Below are 25,620 nucleotides of genomic sequence, written 5' to 3'. Positions count from 1 at the left end.
CCTTTTGTTTCAAAACATCGATTAAATTTGTACAAAACTAAACAGTGTTAAGAAAATGTGGTTTGTTTTACCCGAGTCCCTAAATAAAAAGTTATTTTCGCATATTTTTTACTAAATTTGCATTTTATCAATAAACAACTTATATTTAAACATGATTACAAATGTTTCCATGTCTGCCAGATTTATATTAATTCGTAAACTTTTGGATTATGCAACAAAATTTTGTATTGTTGCGATAAATAACCATTAACGGCCAATGACGTGTAATAATTGTATAATATAACTCTGAAAAAAGTATTATTGAATATTTATTAAAATTAATTCATAACAAATTCTAACAGAGAAGAAAAAGGTACAGGTAAACACAAGAGGATATATAAAAATGTATATTTTGTGTATTTATAACAATGTAATGTTTTTCCACTTACTGCTGATCTATTTTAATGTAATACACTATGTGTTCATAAGCATAAAACTTGTAGACTTAAATATGAATACAGTTAATATTATGTAATATGGCCATGGTTGGTTGGAAGAATTTGCTTTTATTTGGCAATATGCCCGCCAATGTACAAATAAAATACATATTTAGAAAGTTGTATAAATAATTTGGTCGCCTTAAGTCTAACACCAACTTTTAAGTTAAATGCACGAAAAAGCAATAATTCATTTGGTTTATTCACTATTAACACAGACATTTTATGTAATATTGAAATGGGATGCGGGTTATGTATTTTAAATTATCTGGATAGATGGAACCTTACATAATCAACAAGTTTAAATAAGAAAAAAATATGTCTCAATAGAGATTCGCATCATTCCCTTCACATAATGTGGGATCATTTAGAGATACACATATTAAAAAATCATTAAATATCTAAAATATTCACCTTTGTTTAGATGCACAATGAGTTATTCTGGGTTATTTTGCCATGTGTCATTCTCACCCTTCCGAGGTTTCAGATCGCATTACAGCGTCCATCAGCTGGCAGAAAAATATTCAGAAGTTAATTTTTGAAAATTATGTGGCTATTCATTCATGTGTAAGTCAGAAAAATTCATGAAAATTTTCAGTCTTTTAAGTCATATCCGTTTTGAAAATCATGTTTTTCAACACAAGATATTTTTTGCATACATGATAACCTTAAATTAAAAACCTGATTCAGGAAAAAAAATGCAAAACATGCATAAAAAAACTGTTGCATTTGTTTACATAGGATTTTTTTTTAAAATTAGCTTAATAAAATGTATCCTTTTTAGAAACTCATTAAAACATTTATTAATTTTGACTTTCATTTTAGACAGCCAGTGCAGAAGTGACGTTACCTACACTCATTGAACTGGAATAATTGCTTTCAAAGTTTGGCCATGTAGCTATAGGGTGTTCGCACTAACGGTTCGAGCAGTGCCATCTGTTAATGAATAGGAAGAGTGGGTTCAACCACTTCTAGTTCGTAAAACGCCATTAGTTAAGTCCATTTATACCTTTTTGTGTGTTACGTCATTTCTGCGCTGACCGCCTAAATTAGGAAGTTCAGTGGTTTTTTTATTTGTTAATAGACTATAAAACTAAGCCAAAAAAATGTTTTTGATTGTCAGAGGTTCTTTTTTGCTTATTCTCGGTCAGTTCTGCCGATTGGTCAGTTGACGGAAAGTAAATCGGATATCTTTCACAGCTCTCTTATCATTGGTTAATTCATATGAACTAGTGATGTCAATCAAAGTAGTTTGTTTTTATCAAAATGTTTTTAAATATCTTTTTTGTACATTTTCAAGAAACTTTGCCGAATAATTTAATAATTTTTCGTATCCAATTTCCCATAGGGCTGAAATTCCTCATTATTGTTATTATTATTGGCTATAGGCAGGCAGCCTTTGCTGATCTATATCTCGTGTACTGCTTTTTATCTGCGTTCTTCCTTCAAAAAAGCATCCAAACGGTTTTTGAACTGGTTGACTGAAACGAAATGGACAACTAGGCTCGGCAATTTTTTCAAAGGATGTTTTTCTTGGGATTGAGGACGATAGACCTTCCAGTTATGACCCCGCAAATTGATATATCTTGTATTATGATTGAATAAAATATTTTTATAAAGCACTGTAAGCACTGTAATTATCTACGATAAATATAGATCTTCACACCCTTTAGTGCAGTTCACACCCTTTAGCAGAACTAATAGAAAAGTATTGTGATCTTTATGATACGTAATATACGCCCTTTAGTAAAAAAAATATATGAGTTTTAGAAGTTAACTCTCACACACTTTACTCAAATGAATGTAAACGGATTCATAACTAATGTTCTTTGCACCCTTGAAAATTAATGCAGATGTAATTAACTAATGAATGATCTGATGGATAAATATAAAAATTCTAGATGTATAAATAATTAAAACAAAAATTGCAATATTTTTTATATTATAATATCGAATTTCAAATACATAATAGATTTATATTGGCAATTTCTATGCTTAACCTTACCTCTTTGTATTTACCAAGGACAAATTGTATTCTTGATTTGATAATTTCATAATCATTGTCTTTTTATGTAATTAGTGGATTGTTTCAAGTATTTACAAAAACTATTTTTTTCTAATGAAATTATATATTTGTGCAGTATTTTACTATTTTTTATTTTGTCAATAAAAATATACCTATTATAATTTTGTTTTCATTTAAACAATATCTCAACATTAGTATTTTAGTATTCATTCTTGTATAATATCATGTGCCTTAAACAGCAAATTAAATATATCGTTTACATCAATGGTAAAAAGGCTCAATGACTTATGCGCAGGTTGAATTTTGCAAGCGAGTCAATATTTTTTTTTTGTAAATCAAAAATGAGCATAACTGTTTTATTTTTAATCAATTCCAAAATATTGTAGGTAAAACAAGTGTTATGGAAAACTATTAGGGGTATGTAGGATAAATATAAAAACTTGTTTGAATTATAATTTTGTTACACCTATATGTCCTTAGATTTTATATACATCGTTCATGAGTTTTTAATGTAAATGTTTGATTTTCATGAATGTCGGCTCATACAACACACAGTGATATTCATATAACTTAATTTCTTAATAATTAGTGGTGCGCTCAGTCACATGTTTAAGGCTATCTCAAACAATATTTTTGTCTGGAAGTTTTTTTGGTGAAAATGGGATTTTTCTTTTGACAATATTATAATTTTTAATACATTAAAAAATATATTATAAAAAATTAAGTCGTTTACTAGCACAAAATTTCTTATATTTTGCATATTTTAAATATTACATTAGCCTTTCATATATTAAGATTACAAATTAGGTTTTTCAAAATGTGTAGTACATAAATTCATCAGCATTTCATTTCCGCACCTAATGTTGCATAGATCATTTTTTATTATTTGAAGGTAAATGATCAGTCTAACGTTTCAGGTGCCAGTCCAGGGACTATGAAATATTATAGTGTAAAAACACTTTTTTAAATAAATATTTCATGTCAACCATGTTGGGAATCGAACCTGAGACACCTCGCATGCTAGGCAAACGCACTGACCACTGCACCACGAGGCTGACAGTACATAAATTAGGTATAAGAATAGGAATCTGAAATAAAAATACGTATTATTTGATTCAATGTTTATTATTTATTAAAATGTATAAAGCAGAATTCTGTTTTTCATTTACATTGGGATACTCGTAATTTCTTGATCCTAAGATATACAGAAATAATTTCTGCATGGCCTATGTATTTTTCAGAAATATTTTTTTTAATCAATCAATCAACAGTTTGGCCGGTAATTGATTATGTCCTTTATAATATATGTTATGTTAAGTAAATTTCATGATTTAGCCACCAATTTCATTGTCGAATTTCAGTTTCAAAATCTTCGTTCTTAAATCAGTCAACTGAAAAAACATATCTCTTTAAGAGTAACAAAATCATAAATCAAACGCATTAGACTTTATATCTTCAGCAATTTAGCCCTTTTTTATCTAAGCATTATTGTAAGTTTTTTAATTCTTTTGTCGCGCCAACACGTATGAAAAATATTCAGATAAATATTACGACAGATTTTTTTTGAGAATGGAAAACGTTATCTGATCTAAATAGATTGTAAAATTCGCAATTCTAGCTTTATTTGAATATCCGTATTTTTAAACATTAAAAAAAATAGTTTTTGATTTAGATATTATTTTCATAGTTTTGTGAAGTTATAAAGCAGAATCCTTTATTGATATCCCTATACTACCCTAAAACTGTCTTACATTAAACACATAAAATCATCTCACATCAAACTAACACTTTTCCACGTCAACTTAAAACAGCCCTGAGTCGTCTTGAAACTGTCCCACATATACCTTAAACCATCCCACTTCAACCTTAAACTGTCCCACTTCAACCTTAAACTTTCCCACTTCAACCTTAAACTGTCCCACTTCAACCTTAAACTGTCCCACTTCAACCTTAAACATTCCCAGTTCAACCTTAAACTGTCCCATTTCAACCTTAAACTGTCCCGCATCAACCTCACTCAATACATAGTACATATTTTATCATGAGCTGCCATTTCAACCTACCTTTTTTATTTCATTTATAGCCGTATTCTGTCGAGCTCTCGGAGTCTCGCCTGCATCGTCTTTTTGAATATCATCAATACAATTTGCCACTTCTAGAATTCTCATCTGTATAGGAGTCTTTTCCCTGGGCTTCTTTACAATCATCTTTCCCTTGTATCTAATATTCTTTTTATACTTGTCGGGCAAATCCTGCTCAATATCTGCTCTGGTAAGAATCTTCACCTAAAAATAACCACTCATTTTTTTTCCCACATATTTTTGTGACAGCTTTTTCGCCTTCCTAGGACATTGTCAAACTCTATTTCATAGTGAGTTTGAGTTTGATTAAGTTAGTTATTTTATTGTAGAATATGATGAAGAGGTAATAATATTAATTGATTTTATTATTATGAACTTATTATAATATTATGATTATTTAAAAAAAAATATTTGCATTCTTATAATATACCCAAATATTTCAATTTTGAGAGCCATTTTCAACAAGTTTTAAATAACTCAGTATTAGAAAATAGGAATTAAGTTGGGGTAGATTGAGGTTCGAACCTCGGACCTCTGATCCGCGAGTCTGCAACACTAACTACTGGATGCTTTCCAGAACAATCTAGTTTACACTATTGTTTATTAGATAATATATCTCCTATCTCCTATCCTTTACATAATACACCACTTAAAAAATATATAGATTACCCTTTCTAAGTCTGTACCATAAGGTAATTTGGACAGATTAAGTGTATAATAAATGTGTGTGTTGGTATCTTTTCCTTCCTTATAACTGTCTCTCCAGTTCTTCAAAGCAGCTAATGACCTTCAAAACAAATATTGACATTTTATTTACAAAATAACAAGTACAGTTAACAAAATTATTGAAATGTACAAATTTCACAGAAAAACCAAGTGGGCATGACATCACAAGTAAAAAGTTGAGCAGGTATTTTGATCATTTTTATCTGTGAAAAATATCAGTGACAGACAAATATGAATATCATAAATGATATATATTTTATCAATGATGGAAACCCTCGTTGAAAAGGATATGGAAGTATGGGCATTTACATTCGGGACCATGATAAGGAATACCTCATTCGGAGATTATAAGAAATCAAGTTTATTTAAGGTGCATTCATATTTTTTTAGATTGTAGATCGTAATCATAAACTCACCCTGACAAATACTTTAACCGACCTAGAGGTTGTCCGTAAATTTAATTACCTCAGCTCTTGGATAACGGACAATGGCAACTGCGAGCCTGATATCTAAAGAAGAGCTGGGATGGAAAAAAGTGTGATGGCAAACTTGGAAAAAATAGGGCAAAAGAATGTAACGTTACAGATGCCTTTAAAATGTGGTGCTGGAGGCGTATGCTAAGAATATCCTTGACAGCCAGACGTGCAGGAACTGAAGCTGATGGAGAGACTCAACCGTATGTCTCAGACAAGTTCTCCAATATTTTGGTTACCTCGCAAGGCGAGAGGAAGATTGCCTGGAGAAGCTTGTTGTGGTCGGCAGTTTAGATTGAAAAAGAGAAAGAGAGAGGTCTCTCATGCGCCGGTCAGACTAGATCAAGACTGCAAAAGCGAGGTGCTGAGACAATTGCAGGACTGCATTCTCGAGAGAACGATATGGTGGTCACGATCCTCACTCATGAGGGTTAGACTAGGAAGAGATATTTTTTTAATGCAAAAGAATTATTGATTGTTTAAATTTTCAGACCATTTTTTAAAGGCTTAAAAAATGTGTGATGGAAAAATGGTAATCAAGTCATAGTAGAGTGGGATTCATACCTTGGACCTTGGATACGTGAGTCTACAAAACTACCACTGGACTACGACCTGGTTCAAAGATGGAGGCTGTGAAATCTGAAGATGAGTCAGAAAGGGAAAATCTCAGAAAAAAAGTTGGACAGTAGACTGCATGACGCAAAAACCCACCTATTCTCTGGGAACTCAAGGGCAGGCAGAAAAAATATTTTATCCTATTTGGACAAATTGGAAGAAAAAACGAGGAATCACAAAAAGTTGGTAGTAGCGGGGACAGTTAAGGGCTGGCGAGCAAGAGAACAAAAGAGAAGGGTCCTCATTAAACACTGCCCTCAATTTAATACAGGACCAGGAAGTCATATTAAATGCCTAATGCCTGATATCCCGGAGGCAAGATGATGAAGAGGAAGAACGCTTTTACGCTGCATATGATTGATTTAAATTTAAATGAACACTACATTTTGCCTATCTTTAAACATCCATGTTTCTTTGATTCTGTCATCTGTTGATTTAAAAAAATACACCAGAACCGTTTGTACATGGTTTCAATATAACACGGTACAAAAATTAAATATTTAATATTAGGGACGAGGTTGTCAATTTTTTTAAGGTTCGAGATTAACAATTAGCAAAAATCGACAAATCTGCTTTCCTTCCATACTTTTACTTTTATTTGCTTTTTATATATCTTGATGTTTTTGTTTTTTCATTATTAAATTTATTACTCACTCTTATTTGGCATATTATTTATTACTCCTATTTCTTACTATAGTATAGAGTGAGTTTCTAGAAACCATATCTCAATTTCGTTTATGTATATATGTATTATTTTGCTATTGATTTCAATATACTTTTATTTTGTTTTTTCAAAACTACTATTTTACTATTATTTTGTTGATTTCAATGATACTATTATTTTGTATATTTGATTATGTATGAATCCAAATTTGTATAATTTATATTTTAATATTTAATAATTATAATAATAATTCCCTTTCCCCACATAATGGTGCATAGGGCACTGAATTGGTACACCAATCGCAGCGTATCTTGATAATTTTTGTTACATGAAGGTAAGATGATCAGTTTTACGCTTCAGGTACCAGTCAAGGAACTATGAAATATTCTAGTGTGAAAACACCCTTTCAAATAAATATTTCATATCAACCATGTTGGAATTTGAACCCGGGATCTCTTGCATGGCAGGCAAATGCGCTGACCATTACACCACGAGGCCGACAACATAATTTTAATATTTATGTCTGATTATTTTTTTTACATTGTATTCTTTGGATTTTTTTTTATTATTTATTACTTATACATTGTTTTTCTGGATTTTTATTCTATGGCATCACATGTCATTATACTTTAATCTAATTAATTAATTTACTATGTATTTTTTCATTGTTAATTACTGTGCCTTGACACGTGCACAGACTAAAAAGCTAATATTTCAACGAGTGTAATTTTAAATGAATAAATAAATAAATTAATTGATAAATGCGTGATAGTAGTATAATAATTTTTACTATTTGTTTTTCATTTGCTTACTAGGTGTAGAATATAATACCGTGGGATAATTACTATGTGTTTTTAGTAGATAACTCAAAAATGCTGATTTATTTATTTAAATGCTGATTACCCCACTATATGATAATGATAGTGAATAATCTCAATTTTTAAAAGTATTTTATTGTCATGACATATTTTTTTAGTAAAATGAAGGTTCATTCAATAGCACTCCTAAACTTATTTTTATGCTTGAAAACCTATGCACCATTGTCTTTTTTTATTTTAGTATATATTTTTTATACATTACTGCCTGAAACGTATCCACCGTGTAAAAAGAGGTTCTGATGTTTATTTGTATATTTCAACTTAAAATCTTACTTTCTATCTTGAAGGACCTTCTCCCTTTTATTCAACATCTCTTTCTTATTTTCAAGCAATTTTTCTTCAATGGCTGTTTGGACTATCTGCAACGTTTGTTCCTCTTTGTCCAAAACTTTACTCTTCTTTACATACTTGTTGCTATTAAAATACTTGAACAGCGTTGAATTAGTTTTATGCGGTTCATCATTTTTCATTCGTTTAACATACTCTATGTTACAAATAGAATGATCCGATTGGAAGGGCTTTTTTTCGTATGTGTTTTTTATGCTCTGATGTTTTTTTTCTCTATCATGCTTTTTTATGCTGTACATTGGCAGTTTGAGTTGGCGTTCATTTGTTTTTTCCAAATTTGATTCATAACTTTTCATTCCTTTGAAATCAATTTTTATTGTTTCTTTTTGGGTGTCATTTTGATACACGGGTGGTTCTATTATATATTCTTTATTGGTGGGGTAGATTTGTTTAAAACTCAAGTCGCTCGTGTTATTTTGATCATTTTTAAAGTTATCATTGCTTATGATGGATCCTACTTCAGCGTCTTGACATATATCCCATTCTTCTTTTTTTGTGTCTATGATTTGTCTCTCTTCTTTCTCTCTCTCGTGGTAAAAATTCAAATATTTTAGAACAGTCTCAATACTGGATTTCATAATATTATGTTTTGGGTATACAATAGGGTTGCCAGATAATTTCAAGTGTTTGAGATTCGGTAGGGTACCTAAATAGTTTGGCAAATGAGAAATTAAATTATTTTGTAGCAACATTGTCTCTAATTTTGGATGATTGGTTATGGATTCCGGTAGAGAATTGAGTTGATTATTTCTTAAATCCAACCATTGCAGGTTTAAAGCTTCAGTAAATATATTTTCCGGTAATTTTGTTAAACTATTATTTTCCAAGTACAATTGCTGTAAAATGTTAAAATAGATTAGTGCTTTGATACAAATAAGTAGGTGTTTTAATTTACCCTATCAAATTATTTATTTATTGAAAACTTACTTATAACTACCTACTTCCAGACATCCAAAAAACATACTAGTCAAAAGGAAAATTGGTCAAAATTTACACTTTAAAAAAAATGTTAATAAATAAACCCACGTATTTATTTTTAAATTACAGCTGTTTTTTAGGGGGGGGATAGCTTTGGATCTCTGAACCAAAGTCGACAACACTTACTACTGGACCACAACTTAATTCAGTTAGGTATACAAGACAAATGAATTTCACATCTGGTTTTAAATATTAATATTTAATTTGGTATTACAGGATATAATAAAAATAAATATTATTTTAAAAAACTGGCTAATCGTTTACCACAAACAGAAGAAGATTTATGTAATTTAAATTAGTATTTCCTATTTTTAAAAAAATGTTTGTAAAAATGTTACCTTTGTTAATTACATGTTACTGATAAACTTTGACATAATTTCTTAAATGGAAAATTCTAGTAAATATTGATAAATCGATGTTTCTTAATAATTAAAACAATCATCAGCGCTTTGGAACAATATGAATAAATGCACAAAAAAAAGAATGAATATAAAAATTTATTGATGATTATTTATGTTTTTATCTATCAATCATTACGTTATTATTAAATATTCTATTGTGATAAAAAGTGCAAGTAATCTCATTTTGCTAAAAACTTACCTTTATATTTTTCATTTCAAAACTAGGAAGAGCACTTAATTTTGTATGACTTAAATCAATCGAGGTTCTTTCTTCAGTTTTGTTTTCAATATCATCTTCAATTTGGGTGTTAAAGGAAACATTACTTTTTATTCTCGCGGCACTCATTTAATAAAAACTTTTATTATCGGTAGAAATGCACGACGGGTTTAGTCACATTTATTATTCCATTATTAGATCAATATTTTTCGAATTTTGGCAAAAATTATAATGTTGCCGCATTACTAAATATTTTCTTCTCTTTATAATGCTGCATTTACAATTTCAATCAGTTTCATACTATTTTCAGTCCAAAAAATAATAAGTGTTTCACCTCTGGCAATACTGATCTCGTCAGTGCATTTTTTTTACTTCAAGATGGCGAACGTACGAGATAGTGACACATCTTTGTGGCTTCATAATAAGCTCGGAACATCAAACGATTCGTGGACTGGTGGTTCGATATGTACCCAGTTAAATACTGAAGTGTTAAGAAATATTAAAGACTGTTTTCCAGAATTACAAACCCAAGTAAAACTAAAATTACTCCTAAGTTTCTTTCATATCCCGCGCAGAAATGTTGAAGAGGTAACTTTTCAGTTTGTTGTCATTTTGCCATATACACACGCACTTTCCCTGTCTTTCCCATACATGAGTGACGGAAGAGAGAGAGATGGACGAAATGTCATAAGACCTGTTGTATATTCCAAGTTATTATATTAGTTACGATCGTAATATACAACATTTATTTTGTGTTGTATTCTAATGTTTCTTAATAAAATAGAAACATACTTCAAAATTCAAGGTTTATAATAGTATATTTATTAGGACATAACCTAATTTTGTGGATTTTTACATTACTCCATATGACAGCTAAACGTGATCAAATTTGAAATTTTGTTTATGAAAACAAATGTTTAGTATTGCTGTTTTTATTTTTTTATATTTTTATTACTTGCAAGAGAGTCGTGAATTACAAAATAAATGGGTGCGATTAGATAGACACTTGTTTTAAATTGAGTGTGTACTTATGCAGGCACTAATGTTGTTCATTTGATAAAATAACTTGCACAACATTGTTTATGATCATTATTTTTATTTAAAAACTAGCCATTGTGATTTTTTATAACTACCGAATGTAATAGAACGCAAGACTCTTCATTTGTAGTACTAGCGCATATTGTCTGGGGAATTTTAATATTAAATGATCCAATATTGTGCAGTGCTTAAGATCTTCCGAAGAAGTTCAGCGTGCTAATTGTAATTTGTGAAATTATTTTTTATGCTGTTATCAACAAAGCATAAATAAATAGGCGCGTTAATTTATGGGTAATTGGCATCCTCGCCTTCCTTACATAATTCTACAGGACTCATATTGACCATATCGAGTCTGTCTAACACCGTTTTCTAAGAAAAGTGGCATGGTTGCTCGTATTAAAAAAAGGTAATTATTCCTATTTTGAAATAGAGCAATCTCTTAATCTGTCTTCATTGGAGAGACGTAGAACTGTGATGGACCTTATATGCATTTTCAAAATACTCAATGCTTTAAGTGATGTCCCATCTCTGTTGCAATCAATTTCTTTTCATGTTCCCAACCATGTCACCAGAAGTCAAAATCTGCTATTTATAAAATCTTCTAAGAGCAACTTTGGTTTTTATGCCAGAATGTGTAGATTAGTCAATTCATCACACGAATTGGAATTTTTTGGGATAGATCTTCCGGCTTTTCGTAGATCTCTTCGCGACTAAACAGTGTGGGATGAAGTTGTATTGGCATGGTTTAGCTCAAAGTTTTTGGTCTTTCGTTTTTTTTAATATATTGTATACAATTATTGTTTTGCCCTTGTTTGTCTTTGCTAAATAGTTTTATGTTCTTTTTGTTTAGTTTCTTGCATTTATGTTTCTTCATGTAACTGTTGTAATTGGCTTAGGCCGTAAATATAATAAATAAATAAATAATCTAATATGTTCACAGTTAAAACTCTCTTTTGCTCACTTGTTCGTCCTCTTTTAGAATATGCCTCCGTGATCTGGTCTACCTTCTATGTAGGACGGATAAATCGTATTGAATCTGTGCAACATCGTCTGCCAAGAAAAGTAGCCTCGAGAGGGGAGACTACACGGAGAATATTACGGAGAAATAAAGTCAATGTTCAAAATCTCAAGTCTACAAAAATGTAGAAATAACATTGACTCCATATTTATGTTTAATTTACTAAATTACTTAATTGATGTACCATTGTTACTGGAACAAGTGGCATTCAATGTTGCGATCCACCGGTTGTGAAATAATGATGTCCTGTTGCTTTTTTCAAAAAAAATATTTTGTTACGCGCGCAAATACCTCATCATTATCATTCCCTTTGCCACACCCAGTGGTGCATATGCCACTGTATTGGACAACCAAATGTAGCGTATTTCGATCATCTGTTACAAGAACTAGATACCTAAAAAAACTTGAAAGTCTTCGTCTTTTTTTAACCGTAATAGATTGTTTCTTCGCCGTGAAGTGATCGGTAATCTTATTTTTAGTCCTAATTGCTGCAATCGACCGATTGGCCGCCCCTGCTCTAACAGACTTCCGTTTACTCAGAAAATTATATATGCTAACACTCTCGGCGCGAGCAAACGAACCATCCATAGTGGAGCTCGGAGAGCAACTGGCGTTTTGAATTTTTGTACAATTTTTTTTTTAAAACTTTGCCCGGCTTACAAAAATACATACCCTGTTTTAAGACAGGCAATAACATTTTAATATGAATTTTTTACATATGAATTTATTTCATGAATAAGAAACACAAGAAGAAGAAAAAAATAAGTACATTTATTTATTTAAGATGTGCTTTTAGAAATATCCTTATAATTTTTTTTGAAAATCGTATTTGTAATCTAAAAAAAAAGAGATTAAAAACGTATTTGACCAATGAAGCGATATGCACCGGACGCGGACTAGAGAAACAGCTGGGAAGGGGAGAGTTTGGGGTTTGTGGAAGGGATGCTAGTCGGGGACATTAAGGATTTTCTCCTTTTTCAAATTATAATTCATATTTAACTTTTCTCATTCAAAATATGAGTTTTAAAAAAAAAAATATTCTGAAATCCCAATCCACGACATGCATGAACCTCTCGGACTCCCTGTGACCAATGTCATGAATGAGCCAGGTCAACACTTCCTTCGGCTTAACAACACTACCACTTTTCCACAATTCTGGCAAAAGTTCATATAATATTAATGTTCTGTCTTTGTGCCAATGCAGTGTACACCCCTTCTCTTAATATCGTATCCCTATTGGAGTATAATAGATTGATATGAAATATTTGTTTAATATATTTTTTTTTAAATACAGTTTCATGTAGCTCTAAACTTCCAATTCAAAGACCAAAACGTCTCTTCAACCTTATCAACATGAATATAATATTTCAGTGGCGCCACGAGCTGGAGGAGATCATGGAGATGGCCAGCCTCGACTCGGAGCTGTGGGTCAGTATGCTGGCCGAGGTCATGCGAACCTTACCCGGGTCGGGCTCCCTCAACACGGCACGGCCCGCCGCCTGCGACATGCTGAGTGACCTGCGCAGACTGCTGGCGCGCCACGAAGACCAGCTGCACATGCTGCCGCTCGAGTGCCATTACCTCAACAAGGCTGCCCTCATCTCTGTGGTAACAACTCTAGTGACATGTATTTTATTTATTATTCATTCAAAATTACACTAGTTTAAATATTAATGAACTTATTAAGGCTTTTTAGGCTATGCCCGTGTCAAGCCATAATAATTAGCAATAAAAATACAGAGTAAAATTAATTAGATTAAATTATAATGACATGTGATGCAATAGAATAACAATCTAGAAAAAAAGGTATGAGTAATAAATAATAAAATTCCAAATAATACAATGCAAAAAAGATAATCAGAAATAATTTTTAAAATATAAATTATTCTAATTAATTTCATGGACTATTTTATTTATTTCGAATACAAACAAATGTACAGGTTAAATTAATATTTAAAAAAAACTACAAAATGTGTACATAGTAGGGCCTCCCATCCAATTATATGTATTCACTAAATAATACTGTAATAAAGCGACGACAGCTTGAAGTTTAAACTATATAAATAATAAAATACTATATATTAAAATAAGATAAATATGGACAAAACAAGGAGATAGTGGGAAGGAAAAGAAGGAAATTGATAAGGAGTGGTAAAGGATGATTGAAGAAAAGTAAGAGTGGAAAATTACATTTGATTTAATGATTAAACGAATTATGTATTATTGTTATCAAAAACATTTTTCACTTTGTTGTATGACATTTTACACTTATTTGTTTATAAATTTGTATAAACCACTTTAATTTTTTTAATTACACTTCGACCGGTTTTGAGGTAACTACCTCATCGTCAGGAAAAAAAATATATATATAAATAGCAATGCGTGTAATTATAAGTTAGTTAAATTTCTGACGATGAGGTAGTAACCTCGAAACCGGTCGAAGTGTAATTAAAAAAATTAAAATGGTTTATACAAATTTATAAACAAATAAGTGTAAAATGAATTATGAATGAAGAGCAAGAAAAGAGACAAAACTTCTATTCTCTGTTATTCTTAATCAAGCCTATTAGTTCTCTTCTGTACATATTGTATGAAGTGTTAAATATATCAAGACTATTAAATTTTTTGTTAAATGCTTCACATATAGAAATTTAAAAAAGGTTCAACCTGGATTCTAGAGATATAAGGATAATTGGTAACTTCTACTGGCATCAAAAAGCTGCAGTGAAAGTGGAGGCTGAATCAACATCTGATATAGACATATGTGGAGGAGTCTGGCAAAGATGCATTCTGTCTCCTCTCCTTTTTAATTTGTACTCAGAAGCCATTTTTAGAGATGCGCTAAATGAACTAACAGACGGCGTTAGCATAAATGGACAAATTATAAACAATATCCGATACGGGGATGATTCTGATCTTCTAGCAGATAGTGTGAAAAGCCTGCAGCTATTCTTGGACAAAGTTCACACAGCTAGTTAGAATAAAGGGCTAGAAATGAATATTTCCAAGACTAAATGTATAGTTATTTGAAAAAAGCCACAAACTTTCTCAATGACTAAAACTTGAAGCGCAGGTTAGCGAGCAAGTCCATCAATATAAATATTTAGGATGCTGGCTGAATAATAAATGGGATCACTCACAAGAGATCAAATTCAGAATAGAGATGGCGCGAGATTGCTTTTTCGGGATAGGTGACCTTCTTTGCAGTAGAGACTTTAATTTAGGCCTCCAAATGCGCATTGTACGATGTTACAATTTCTCAGTACTTTTTTAGTGTCGAAACGTGGACACTCACCCAAAGCACTTCAAAAAAGATCGAAGCCTTTGAAATGTGGTGCTACAGGAAGATAAAATCTCCTGGGTGGACAGAGTCCAAAACGATGTCGTTCTCCGATGGATGGAAAAAGATAAAGAGGTACTGAAGACCATAAAGAAAAGAAAACTTGAGTACTTTGGGCATGTGATAAGAGGCGAAAAATATAACATTTTATAAGTCATTCTATAGGGAAGGATTGAAGGAAGACGCGGCGCAGGTAGAAGGTGCATCTCTCGGCTGAAGAACTTACGTGACTGGTTCCATTGCAGCACTCGGTCCTTGTTCAGGGCAGCTGCCAACAATGTGAGAATTGCTACGGTGATATCCGACCTCCATCGGGGAGAGGAACGATAAGCAGAAGAAAATTATTCTTTGACGGGCTGCCAATATTATTAATATTATGAAATGGGAGTTGTATACATTTAAGTTTTTTTTTATTCCGTCCAAGGTCGGGCAGCAGCCAAATCCCGTGAAGCACTTCACCCTGAAGAGGAAGCCCAAGAGTGCGGCCCTCAGAGCCGAGTTACTGCAAAAATCTCAGGATGCCATGTCCAACATGAAGAAGTCGGTGGCCCCTACAGTCCCCGTCCGTAGCAGAGGAATGCCCAGGAAGATGACAGACACAAGTAAGTAGCAGAAGAAGAGATCTACCTAGTACAATGACTATATGGTATAAAACTCTTTGTCTTAAAGCCTTTTTTGTAAGTAACTTTTTTGTGTTTGTGAGGGAAGGTGAGGAATGAGGTGAAATTTGATCATTTGTATTTCTGTTCCTAAAGCTAGACAGTGGGACTATAGGAAATATTGTTTATTTGATTATTCAACAATGTTTTGAGTTCGTCCAAATTTTTGTAGACAAGAACTGGATTGAACCCCCCTAGGGAGCTGTTAATATTTACATATTACAACAGAGATGGAGAAGATTTTAGAGAAGGCAATATAAAAGTCTAGGTGCTGAGGGCTTATGACCTGTCATTGGCTGGATTAAGTGGCCCATTACACACTGTAGAATATTCACCATTCTGCCTATATCTGAACATCTAAAATCCTTCATAAAAATCCTCTTTAACTTTACAAACAAGAATTGAAGGAATTTAGATGTTCAAATATAGACAGAACGGTGAATGTTACACAGTGTGTAATGTGGCCACTTGAACCAGCCAATGACAAGTTATAAGCCCTGTAGATGTTGTAATATGTTTAAATTTTATTATTTATGAATTTTTTGCTATTACATACCACTTTTTTGGTTTCTTAGAGTCACCCGTCTTTTGCTTAATGTAACATGACGTTTCAGCACTATTTCCATAGAGATTTTTTAGCACAGTCGTTTAAGTGTCGTTTGAACCTCCCACTTAATAATTCCATGCTGGAGTAGTAAGATTTGAACGTGTAAGACTTTCTTTTATCTTTACAAAAATGGTAAACCCACACCCGTAACATCCCCGCTACTGTGCTTCCAGCGCCCCTGAAGGGCCTCCCCTCCCGCTGGTCCCTCAGCCGGGGTGGGGGGCGCAGCGCGGCGCGCCCGGTGCCGCCGCCCACGGTGCGCGCGAGCGACCGCGGCATCAAGCTGCTCGACATAGCGGACCAGCCGGCCACCATACACCAGAAGAAGAGGAGGAAATTACTCGGCAAGTTTCTGTTCATTAATGCTAAATGCGGATAGACATCACAATTTATTGCAACAGAGAGGAAAAATATTTTTGGAAAGGGAATATGGAAGTCTGGCTATTTACAGGGCTTATGACCACCTGTCATTGGCTGGTTGAAGTGGCCACACTGTGTAATATTCACCATTCTACCCATTTTTCGACAACCGCAATCCAGCCAGATGAATCTCACCCGCATCAATAAAGGATTTAGCTCTTTTACTTCACAAAAGTCAACAGATGGAATAGTTGAGAAGTGATGACCCTTTTTTCAAAAATCGACATTTACTTTTAACATAATTTTCCAGAGGGTTTTTTGTCATTTGTGTCAAATCCCGTGAACAATCTTGTTTTTTTTTAAATCGCACCTTACAATTAAGCCTGAAGGTAATCTAATTTATAGTTTATAATTTTTTGTAATGATTTTATTAAAATTATTATTATAGTAAAATATTGTGTTATATATAAATATTTTGAAAAGACGATAAGACTTTGATATTTTTTTAAGCCGTTTTTTAGCTCGTTTTGGTGAGCTTTTTTTTCAGGTTTTTTTATCTTTCTCGATACTGGTTTTAATTTTTTTTTTAAAATAAATTGTGTCTTGAAAAAACGATCCTCAAATACCTAATACTGACTGAATTATAAACTTTTATATAAGTTATGTGTTAAATTAATGGATAATATAGCTACACAATATGATATATCACTTAGTTATGTCGTTTAAGTTGATTTCGTAAATGAGAGTTGTTGTATCACACAAAAAAAATAGCAATTTATAGTGTATAATATAACTTATATTATATTATGTACCTACTATGTAGGTACAAATAATTTATTTTTTATAGCTTACCTGTAAATAAAATCAGCGTTCGCCACTGCTGCACTTAGTATGTACTAAGAAACCGCCTCTGCTATGAACTGTACTCTAATCGGGTGAGGTCGTGTCTCTCTTTAGAAGCGGAAGAGCAGCAGCAGCAACAGTTGCAGAAGAAGGCGGCCGAGGCAGCGGAGGCGGCCAGCAGCGCCGCCACTCCCAGTACCCCCACCAGCTCCCCCGCCGCCCCGCCCGCCACCCCCGCCTTACCCGACTACGCCAGTGGACTCAACAACTACGTCATGCCTTCTACGCCGCAGGATCAAGGTAACCTCTCACCCGTTGCACTACATTACACAAAAATATATAGCGTATAGCGATGTTACCTCCTTTTCACGCTCATATACTGCCCATGCAGTTCGACTGGAATCATCGCCCATCCACTACAAAAAGTATTTCTGCAGTAGCTTTGTTTACATCACTCTGAAAGAACATCTCTTGTCCCCTTAATCTTTCCTTTTTTTGAGTTTTTTCCCACTAACACGCATCCGTTTAAAGGGTATTATGACCTCCTTTCAAATCCACACATTGCAAAAACAAGAAACCGCCCACCCCTAACCTTCATTATTTTTATTTAACTTTTTGTACATAATGTTATGTGTACATTGGCAAGCTTATTTCCAAATGGCAATTTCTTCCAACCAACCAATAAAATAAAAGTTTTATTTTTATAATTCAAGTTACAGAACATATTCAATAGAAAAAAAATATTAAAAAGCTAAAGATGCACAAAAATAGAAATAAACGTATTTGTTTATAAATCACCTTAAATCAAAACTATTACTCAATGGCAAAAAGAGGAAAAAGGAAAGGAGGAGAGATTAAGGAAGAGAAAGGAGATGTTTCTTGTGATTGGAATACCGATGCATGAGAGAATGAAATAAAATTATGCCCTATGTTTCCCTACCCAGCGCTGCCTCCCCTGGTGGTGCCCCCCGCGCTCCCCGCGCCTACAGCCGCGCCCGCCGCCGCCCCAGCGCCGCCCGCGCCTGCGGAGGCGCCGCCCGCGCCGATCATCGCCGCGCCCGCTGCGCCCAAGCTCCCCGTGCTGATACAGCAGGCGCCAGGACAGAAACCTATCATCATCGGCCAGCAGCAGAAACTACTCATCACGGGTAATCTATAATATTATTTCTCTAAATTGCAAGAAATGCCGGTCCATCTGAGATTGCCGCTGTACACATATAATGGTAAAACGTATTCTTTTAAGGTTGCACCACGTTCTACCGGAAAGGTCAAGGCCCGGGATTTTCTCATTGATTTAGGGCGTGAAGTATAGGTGAGGCTCCGCACCCGTTCTCCACTCTCTCGGCCATGAGTTGTTTAGCTCACACTCCTCCTTGCGCAGCTGCCTAGCTGTAATTGTCGTAACGAACCCTTATGGATTTTTTTTTAATTTGTATACTCAGTGCACGCTGATGTGATGTTCCAGGCCAACCGGGCCAGAAGCCGCTGCTGGTGACGGCCGGGCCCGGGGGCACGCTGCTGTCGGGACAGAACGTGCTCAAGACGGCCAGCGGCGTGCCCGTGCTCCTGAGCGGGCCCGTGCTGCAGCAGACCGCGCTGCCCGGCGGCAAGCTGCTGCTGGCCAGCGTGCGCGGCGCCACCCCCGCCGCTCCGCCCGCCACCCTGCTGCCCAGGAGGAGTCTCACCCTGACCGTGAGTCTCGTATTTCTACACAACCTATCCGTGCACTCTGCAAAATTGACACAAGCATTATTGACAAAATCAAGACATGTTGGTTTGGACACGAGGGAAATAACGGCCAAAAGTATCTATAATGTGAATGTTGATGGATGCAGACATGTCAAGAGTAGGAATAATCGGCGTGCGTGCATGAGAAGGTGATGACAAAGACAGAGTAATGGCGTTCTATTCTCTCTGCCTACCCCACATGAAGAAACGGCGTGATGTTTTTTTTAAAATTGTAAATTCCCAAAACTTGCCATACAAAAATTTTGCACTCTTATCTATGTGTTCTGTCTCACTGCATGTTCACCCATTAAAATTATTATTCAAATACATATCTGAGTAACGGAAGATGGACACCTCAAAAGTCAGAATAATCGCCGTGCATGCACAAGAATATGTGTGAATATATATTATACAGATAAAGCTACGTCTGTATGCAAAGACAGAGTGGTGTGGCGTTCTATCCTCTCTGTATTATATTTTGTTTGTAATATAATTATGTTTACGAATTTTGATTCGGGCAAGGTACTCCGGACTTTACAATGCTTCATAAATTGCCGATTACTTTTCTCTCTTGGAGAGTATTTTTGAGCATTGTAGACTGAAAAATTACTTAATGTATTTTTTAAATTTGAATTGTTACAGAAAGATCAAATGGTTGAAGCTCAGGACATGTTCAAGAACGCCAATCGGGTCACGCGACCCGAAAAGGCTCTCATCCTGGGCTTTATGGCTGGATCCAGAGGTATGTTCTTAATCACTAAATCTCATCATCGTCACCATTTCCCTATCCGCACCACCTTTAAAACATATATTTCACCACCATCCTGACGGGAATCGATCCCGGGATCTCGAGCGTGGCAGGCGAAAGCGCCAACCATTACACTGCGAGGTGGACTTATTCACTCGATTTCCTTTTCAGAATTTTCACATCGAGTCAGAAACGCTTGTCTAGTATTTTTGGTCGTATTTCACACAAATACATCTAAGACTAAATATATTTGCAAGAAAGTCACAAATAAACTACATATGTACAACAGGCAATTGACGTTGGGTCACACCACATAGACAATGTCAATTCCTTTAAATATTTAGGTACTGAAATGACTAATGATAACAATTATAGTACCGAGATTAGAGCATGGCTATCTGCAGCAAACATATGTTATTATGGCTTGTTTAAACATCTGGGATCCAAATTGCTCACTAGAAAAACTAAGACCATTATTTATAAAACTCTCCTCAGACCGGTCATTGCATATGGTGCCGAATGCTGGGTTATGACCAAAAGAGATAAAGATACGGTATTAGTATTCGAAAGAAAAATATTAAGGAAGATATTTGGTGCTGTCAACCAAAACATAGTGTGGAGGAGACGGTTGAATCATGAATTAGAGGCACTGTATGGCGAACCCAACATTGCACAATTCATCAAAATAAGAAAATTACAATGGTTGGGCCATGTGCACCGAATGAATGATAACCGCACCCCAAAAAAGATTATTTATACCACTCCGGAAGGCAGACGAAGAAGAGGCAGACCAAAATTAAGATGGCTAGATAATGTGGAAAGTGACATTAGAGCGATTGACCTGACGAACTGGAGAAGAGCCGCAGGGTGCAGGGACGAATGGAGACAAATTCTGGAGGAGGCCAGGGTCCATAACGGGCTGTAGCGCCACTGATGATGATTTCACACACAGAACTATATTCTTTATCTGCCCAGATACAGAAATTACTAAATCTACTAAAGTTTTATTTAGCCTATCTTAAATTGCTGATATTTATAGGTTTATAAATGTTGAGCACTAAAATGACGATAATCTCGCGCATTTTGACTAAAAAAATAAAAGTTAAAATCTACTAAACTTAAATCCAAATTTGTTGCAACAGAAAGGGAAAACATTTCTGAGAAGGGAATATGGAAGTCTAGGCATAATTGTGAATGTTACACAGAATGTAAAGTGGCCACTTAAACCAGCCAATGACAGGTCATAAGCCCTGTAAATGCCTTGACATGCCTTGAATCAGGTTGTGGTCCGAATCAGAGGTCCGAGGTTCAAGCCCCACTCTACCCCAACTTGATTCCCATTTTCTAATAGTGAGTAATATACAACTCGTTGAAAATGGCCTCAAAAATCGAAATATTTGTGTAAATAATAAGAACGCAAATATTTCCGTTTTTTTTATTTTTTTAAGTTAAGTGTTGTGTAAACATATGCAATTTGAAATAAATAGTAATCTGGATAATGCGATTTTTTTAGAAAACCCATGCCCCAACCTCGGCAACATCGTGACCATCAAGCTGTCGGAGAACCAGGAGAACGTCCGGCAGACTGACAACACGTACCTCACCATGCTGTGCGAGACCCACTTCCAGATGAACTACAACAACGGCCACTGGATGAGGATCAAGAAGTACCGCCACATAGAGGGCGCCACTCCGCAGCCCGTCAGCTAAACCGTACTCTGAGAAATGGTTATCAACCTCGCACTCCACTTCACAATTTTGTACATACACATTATATGCACCGGACTCTCGTTTTACAGGGAAAATGTAAAGTAGGTTTCCTTGTATAAAAATAAATTAAGGATATAAAAAAATACAATTTAATTCAATGTTAACATATTGCAACGGAGATAGAGAACATTTTAAAAATGGAATATGAATGTCGTAGGCTTTTTCAAGTCTTATTTATTACTATACAGTCCATTTAATTACACAAAAATTAAATTACATTTTTTATACACAAACATGATTACGAAAACGCAACTAAAAAAATATTGAAGGTAGTACAAATAATAACGTTCTCGAGACAAGATCTGGTCTATTGTAATTATTGTTTAAATTGCGGCATCCGTGGTGTAGTGGTTAAGACACTTGATTCTTCCACAGAAGGCTCCGGGTTCGATTCCCGGTGAGAACACATAAATCATTTGTGATTTTTCTCAATCCTGGGTGTTCTGTGGTGTAATTGAGGCCTCCTGGCTTGACTTGAACCAAAAAAGTCCAGATCTTGTCTTGAATTTACAATAGGTACTACATATTTGGGAGCCTGATTCTTATTAGACCTGTCATTGGCTAGTTTGCCTATGTACGAACATTCGTATTGTTTTGACAGTGCCTGAAAATATTTTTCATTTTTATACTTCTCATACCAGCCAATGACAAGTCATAAGGCTTTTTAATCCGTAGACTTTGTTGCATGTAATGCGTTCTCCATCTCTGTTGTAATTTTTTAATCTTGACAACACCCTAGGGGTTGAAATCCAATCCTTGTCTGCAAACATCTTGAGAAACGATCAATTAAGTGTATCACCCGAATAACGTTGCTGATGGATGGATTTGTATGCACTTTTTCCAGCGATGCTCCAACATTTCTATAGCTTCCTGGTAGAAGATTTGTCCGTCCCCTGCCAACCACTCGTCTATTTATTTTATATTGAACACTTTATATACATATAAAGGCGGGCATATTGCCTTAAGGCAATTTCTTCCTACCTACCCAAACCATTCAGTTTGAGAAAATTACAAGTAAATGGAAATATTATAGGTATTTATAGATCTTTATAATTTTAACAGCATCATCATCATTCCCTTTCCGCACCTAATGGTGCATAGGGCACTGCATCGGTACACCAATCGCAGTATATCTTAATCATTTTTTGTTTCATGAAGGTAAGATCAGTCTTTCTGTTCAGTATCGAACCCGAAACCTCTTGCATGGTACGTGCTGACCAATACACGTTGAGGCCGACTATAATTTTAACAGAACATATACAGCAAAACCCTTGTTTTACGTTTTTCAAGGGAGCAGCGAGAAAAGTGTTAAATTGAGGATAATGCCGAAGTGAGAAAATGAAAAACTGGAGAAAAATAGTGAAAACGGTCATAATTGGGGATATTTATATTTACCTATGATTTCAATAAAATAATTTTGTCTTTTTTTCAATTAATACCACAATGTATTTTCTTTTTATTGAATTTAAGGAAAACGTGTTTAAATAATTTTATCTGGGTACTTAACCTTAAAAACACAAAAATAAACATTTTAATTTGTATAAAATGCATACAATGATTTTTTCCCGTATTTTATATTTTCCCATATTTATATGGGGAAATTTTGTTTATATGGTATCACTTTTTTTAGTATGGCACCACAAAATTTCAACTGTCATTTACATCGCGGCAAAACTGTTCCACACTTTTATGATAACTGTTTAAACCATCTTCTTTTCACTTCAAATAATATTTCTATTGCCAAATTTTAAAACTTTCTGCATCGTAATTTATTGATGTAAAGACTTATCTTCCTGAACATGCGTCAACTGCATGCCACTATTTAGTAAAATGTCAAAATTAGACACTTAAACAAAATGGTCAATTACACTGCACCTACTTTGAATTTAGTTTGAGACAATAATTTACACATTTTTTTATTTACCTCGATTTTATTCTCCATTCACGCCGACGCGCGCGGCTTGGCGTCTTTTGACAGGTCGAATTGATAATTGAAGGAATATTTGAATGAGAATGTATGGAAAATATGGGACCTAAACATCGGCGTCAAAAGCCGAAAAATGTAAAGCTGAGGAACGTAATAACGAGGTTTTACTGCATATATTTTTTTGTAGAAACAAAAATAAACTAACTCCTTGTAAGCGGGAACTAAGTGATGGTGTGCGGATGTTCTATGTTCTAATGTTCTACTAGGAAGCCATAGAAATGTTAGAGCATCGCTGGGAAGAAGTGCATACAAGTCCAGGGGGACTACGTCCAAAAATAAGGTACAAAATCTTTCTCTCGTTCACTTTGAAATAGGTTAGGGGTGGAGCATATCAATCTACCCTCGTATTAGAGTAAGATAGATAGATGTAAGCAAAAGCAGCAATATTCCATCCAAAAATCTCTTTGTAAATTGCAATGTAATTCAGGCCATACATTCAATTATTGTTTATAGGAATTTACGCATATACAATATTACTATAACGCATTATTTAAACGACGTTTGTGTAAAAACTATTTTTCGCACGGTGTTACTTTAAAACCATGTAAAACGGGAGACTCGTATATCGACGTTCCGATGAAACAATGACGCAAAATAAGAGACGCAGAACAATTCATAAGTCAAAATGACAACCAATTTTTTTTTATTTAAAGGCAGTTTTTTTTTCCAAATAACTTTTTATATTTCTACGTGATTAAATACCAATTAGAGTTTTTTTATCTCTTATAATATTATTTGACTTGAAATGTGTTTTGGAGCACTTGTGAATTAAATTTAAAAAATTAACTACCCCTGTGCAATTTATAATTAAATTTAATTAATCAGTGAATAAATTTTGATTACAAATCGTTGTCGTGGTGGTGCAAAGAGCCAACCCATATTTTTTGAAAAACGTAATCTTTATAGTAGTGAAGAGAGCTAAGTGATAACATTATTACAATACTTAATTATAAAGCTAAAGTGTAAAGGATACCGAGGAATTCTCCCGCGCAAAAAACTAATTTTTTTTCAAAATGTGGGCTGGCGGCTCTCTTCACCGCTACGACGGTGATACGAGTTCTAGATGGGTAAAACTGACAAAAGTCTGAATTTAGACATTTTCCAATTAACATTATTTGAACAATGGCGTAACTGACGCCCGAAGGCAAGGAGCGGTTGTACAATTACATTGTGGTTTTTCTATATAGAGGCATTAATTTAGAATCTAGTTGCGTTGTGAATTTAAAATATCGTAAATTTGCATTTGCGTCATTGTTTCGTTGAAGCAATGACAATATTTAGCATAAACGCTGATATTGACAGTTTCCAAATTTACAAGAATTGCATTTCTGACAATAACGAAGTTAGCGCTTTTGTAAATCTAAATCTAAATAAATCTTCTACATATGTATTTAACTGAGGCAAAAGTATTTTTTTGTGTGTTATTTTGATGAGCTGCAATTTAAATTTTCGCATTTTTAAATTTACGGTAGAATTTGTTATTGTGTTTTTAATATTTAAAACAAAGTACCTACATATTTTAACTGCAACTGTAAATACGGTGATCATCTCGAACTGTTTGTTTTTTCATTTAAAAAAAACTCATGTTTGACGGCAGTAATTTTATTTCTAGATTTTAGATTACACGTGAAAAATATTG

General features: G+C 34.1%; 2 protein-coding genes across 2 annotated transcripts; one reads left to right on the top strand and one right to left on the bottom strand.

The window, feature by feature from the left end:
- Positions 1–3,686: 3,686 nt before the first annotated feature.
- LOC148280379 (uncharacterized) lies at positions 3,687–10,270 on the bottom strand. The gene is made up of 5 exons (XM_088228492.1): positions 9,866–10,270; positions 8,213–9,123; positions 5,253–5,370; positions 4,566–4,787; positions 3,687–3,893 (listed from the first exon to the last, which is right to left on the bottom strand). The coding sequence occupies exons 1-5, from the start codon at positions 10,010–10,012 to the stop codon at positions 3,834–3,836; spliced, it is 1,458 nt and encodes a 485-aa protein (XP_088084618.1). The 5' UTR covers positions 10,013–10,270; the 3' UTR covers positions 3,687–3,833.
- Nelf-A (Negative elongation factor A) lies at positions 10,246–22,202 on the top strand. Its single transcript, XM_088228491.1, has 9 exons — positions 10,246–10,471; positions 13,311–13,547; positions 15,704–15,881; positions 16,719–16,889; positions 17,863–18,048; positions 18,693–18,896; positions 19,214–19,440; positions 20,119–20,218; positions 21,738–22,202. The coding sequence occupies exons 1-9, from the start codon at positions 10,262–10,264 to the stop codon at positions 21,932–21,934; spliced, it is 1,710 nt and encodes a 569-aa protein (XP_088084617.1). The 5' UTR covers positions 10,246–10,261; the 3' UTR covers positions 21,935–22,202.
- Positions 22,203–25,620: the final 3,418 nt, after the last annotated feature.

Source organism: Micrasema longulum, unplaced genomic scaffold (assembly GCF_059751315.1).
Source record: "Micrasema longulum isolate JH-2025_06_02 unplaced genomic scaffold, ASM5975131v1 h1tg000586l, whole genome shotgun sequence".
Lineage (NCBI taxonomy): Eukaryota > Metazoa > Arthropoda > Insecta > Trichoptera > Brachycentridae > Micrasema > Micrasema longulum.
This window is presented reverse-complemented; position numbering and strand designations above follow the sequence as displayed.

Bases quoted from the DNA above. Each gene is read 5' to 3' on its own strand.
- Nelf-A (XM_088228491.1), top strand. From the start codon at position 10,262: ATGGCGAACGTACGAGATAGTGACACATCTTTGTGGCTTCATAATAAG. The intron at 18,897-19,213 runs GTAATCTATAAT...GTGATGTTCCAG, and splicing joins GCAGAAACTACTCATCACGG to GCCAACCGGGCCAGAAGCCG. The intron at 19,441-20,118 runs GTGAGTCTCGTA...GAATTGTTACAG, and splicing joins GGAGGAGTCTCACCCTGACC to AAAGATCAAATGGTTGAAGC.
- LOC148280379 (XM_088228492.1), bottom strand. From the start codon at position 10,012: ATGAGTGCCGCGAGAATAAAAAGTAATGTTTCCTTTAACACCCAAATT. The intron at 9,124-9,865 runs GTAAGTTTTTAG...AACATTTTACAG, and splicing joins TTGAAATGAAAAATATAAAG to CAATTGTACTTGGAAAATAA. The intron at 4,788-5,252 runs GTAATCTATATA...GGTTATTTTTAG, and splicing joins ATGGTACAGACTTAGAAAGG to GTGAAGATTCTTACCAGAGC.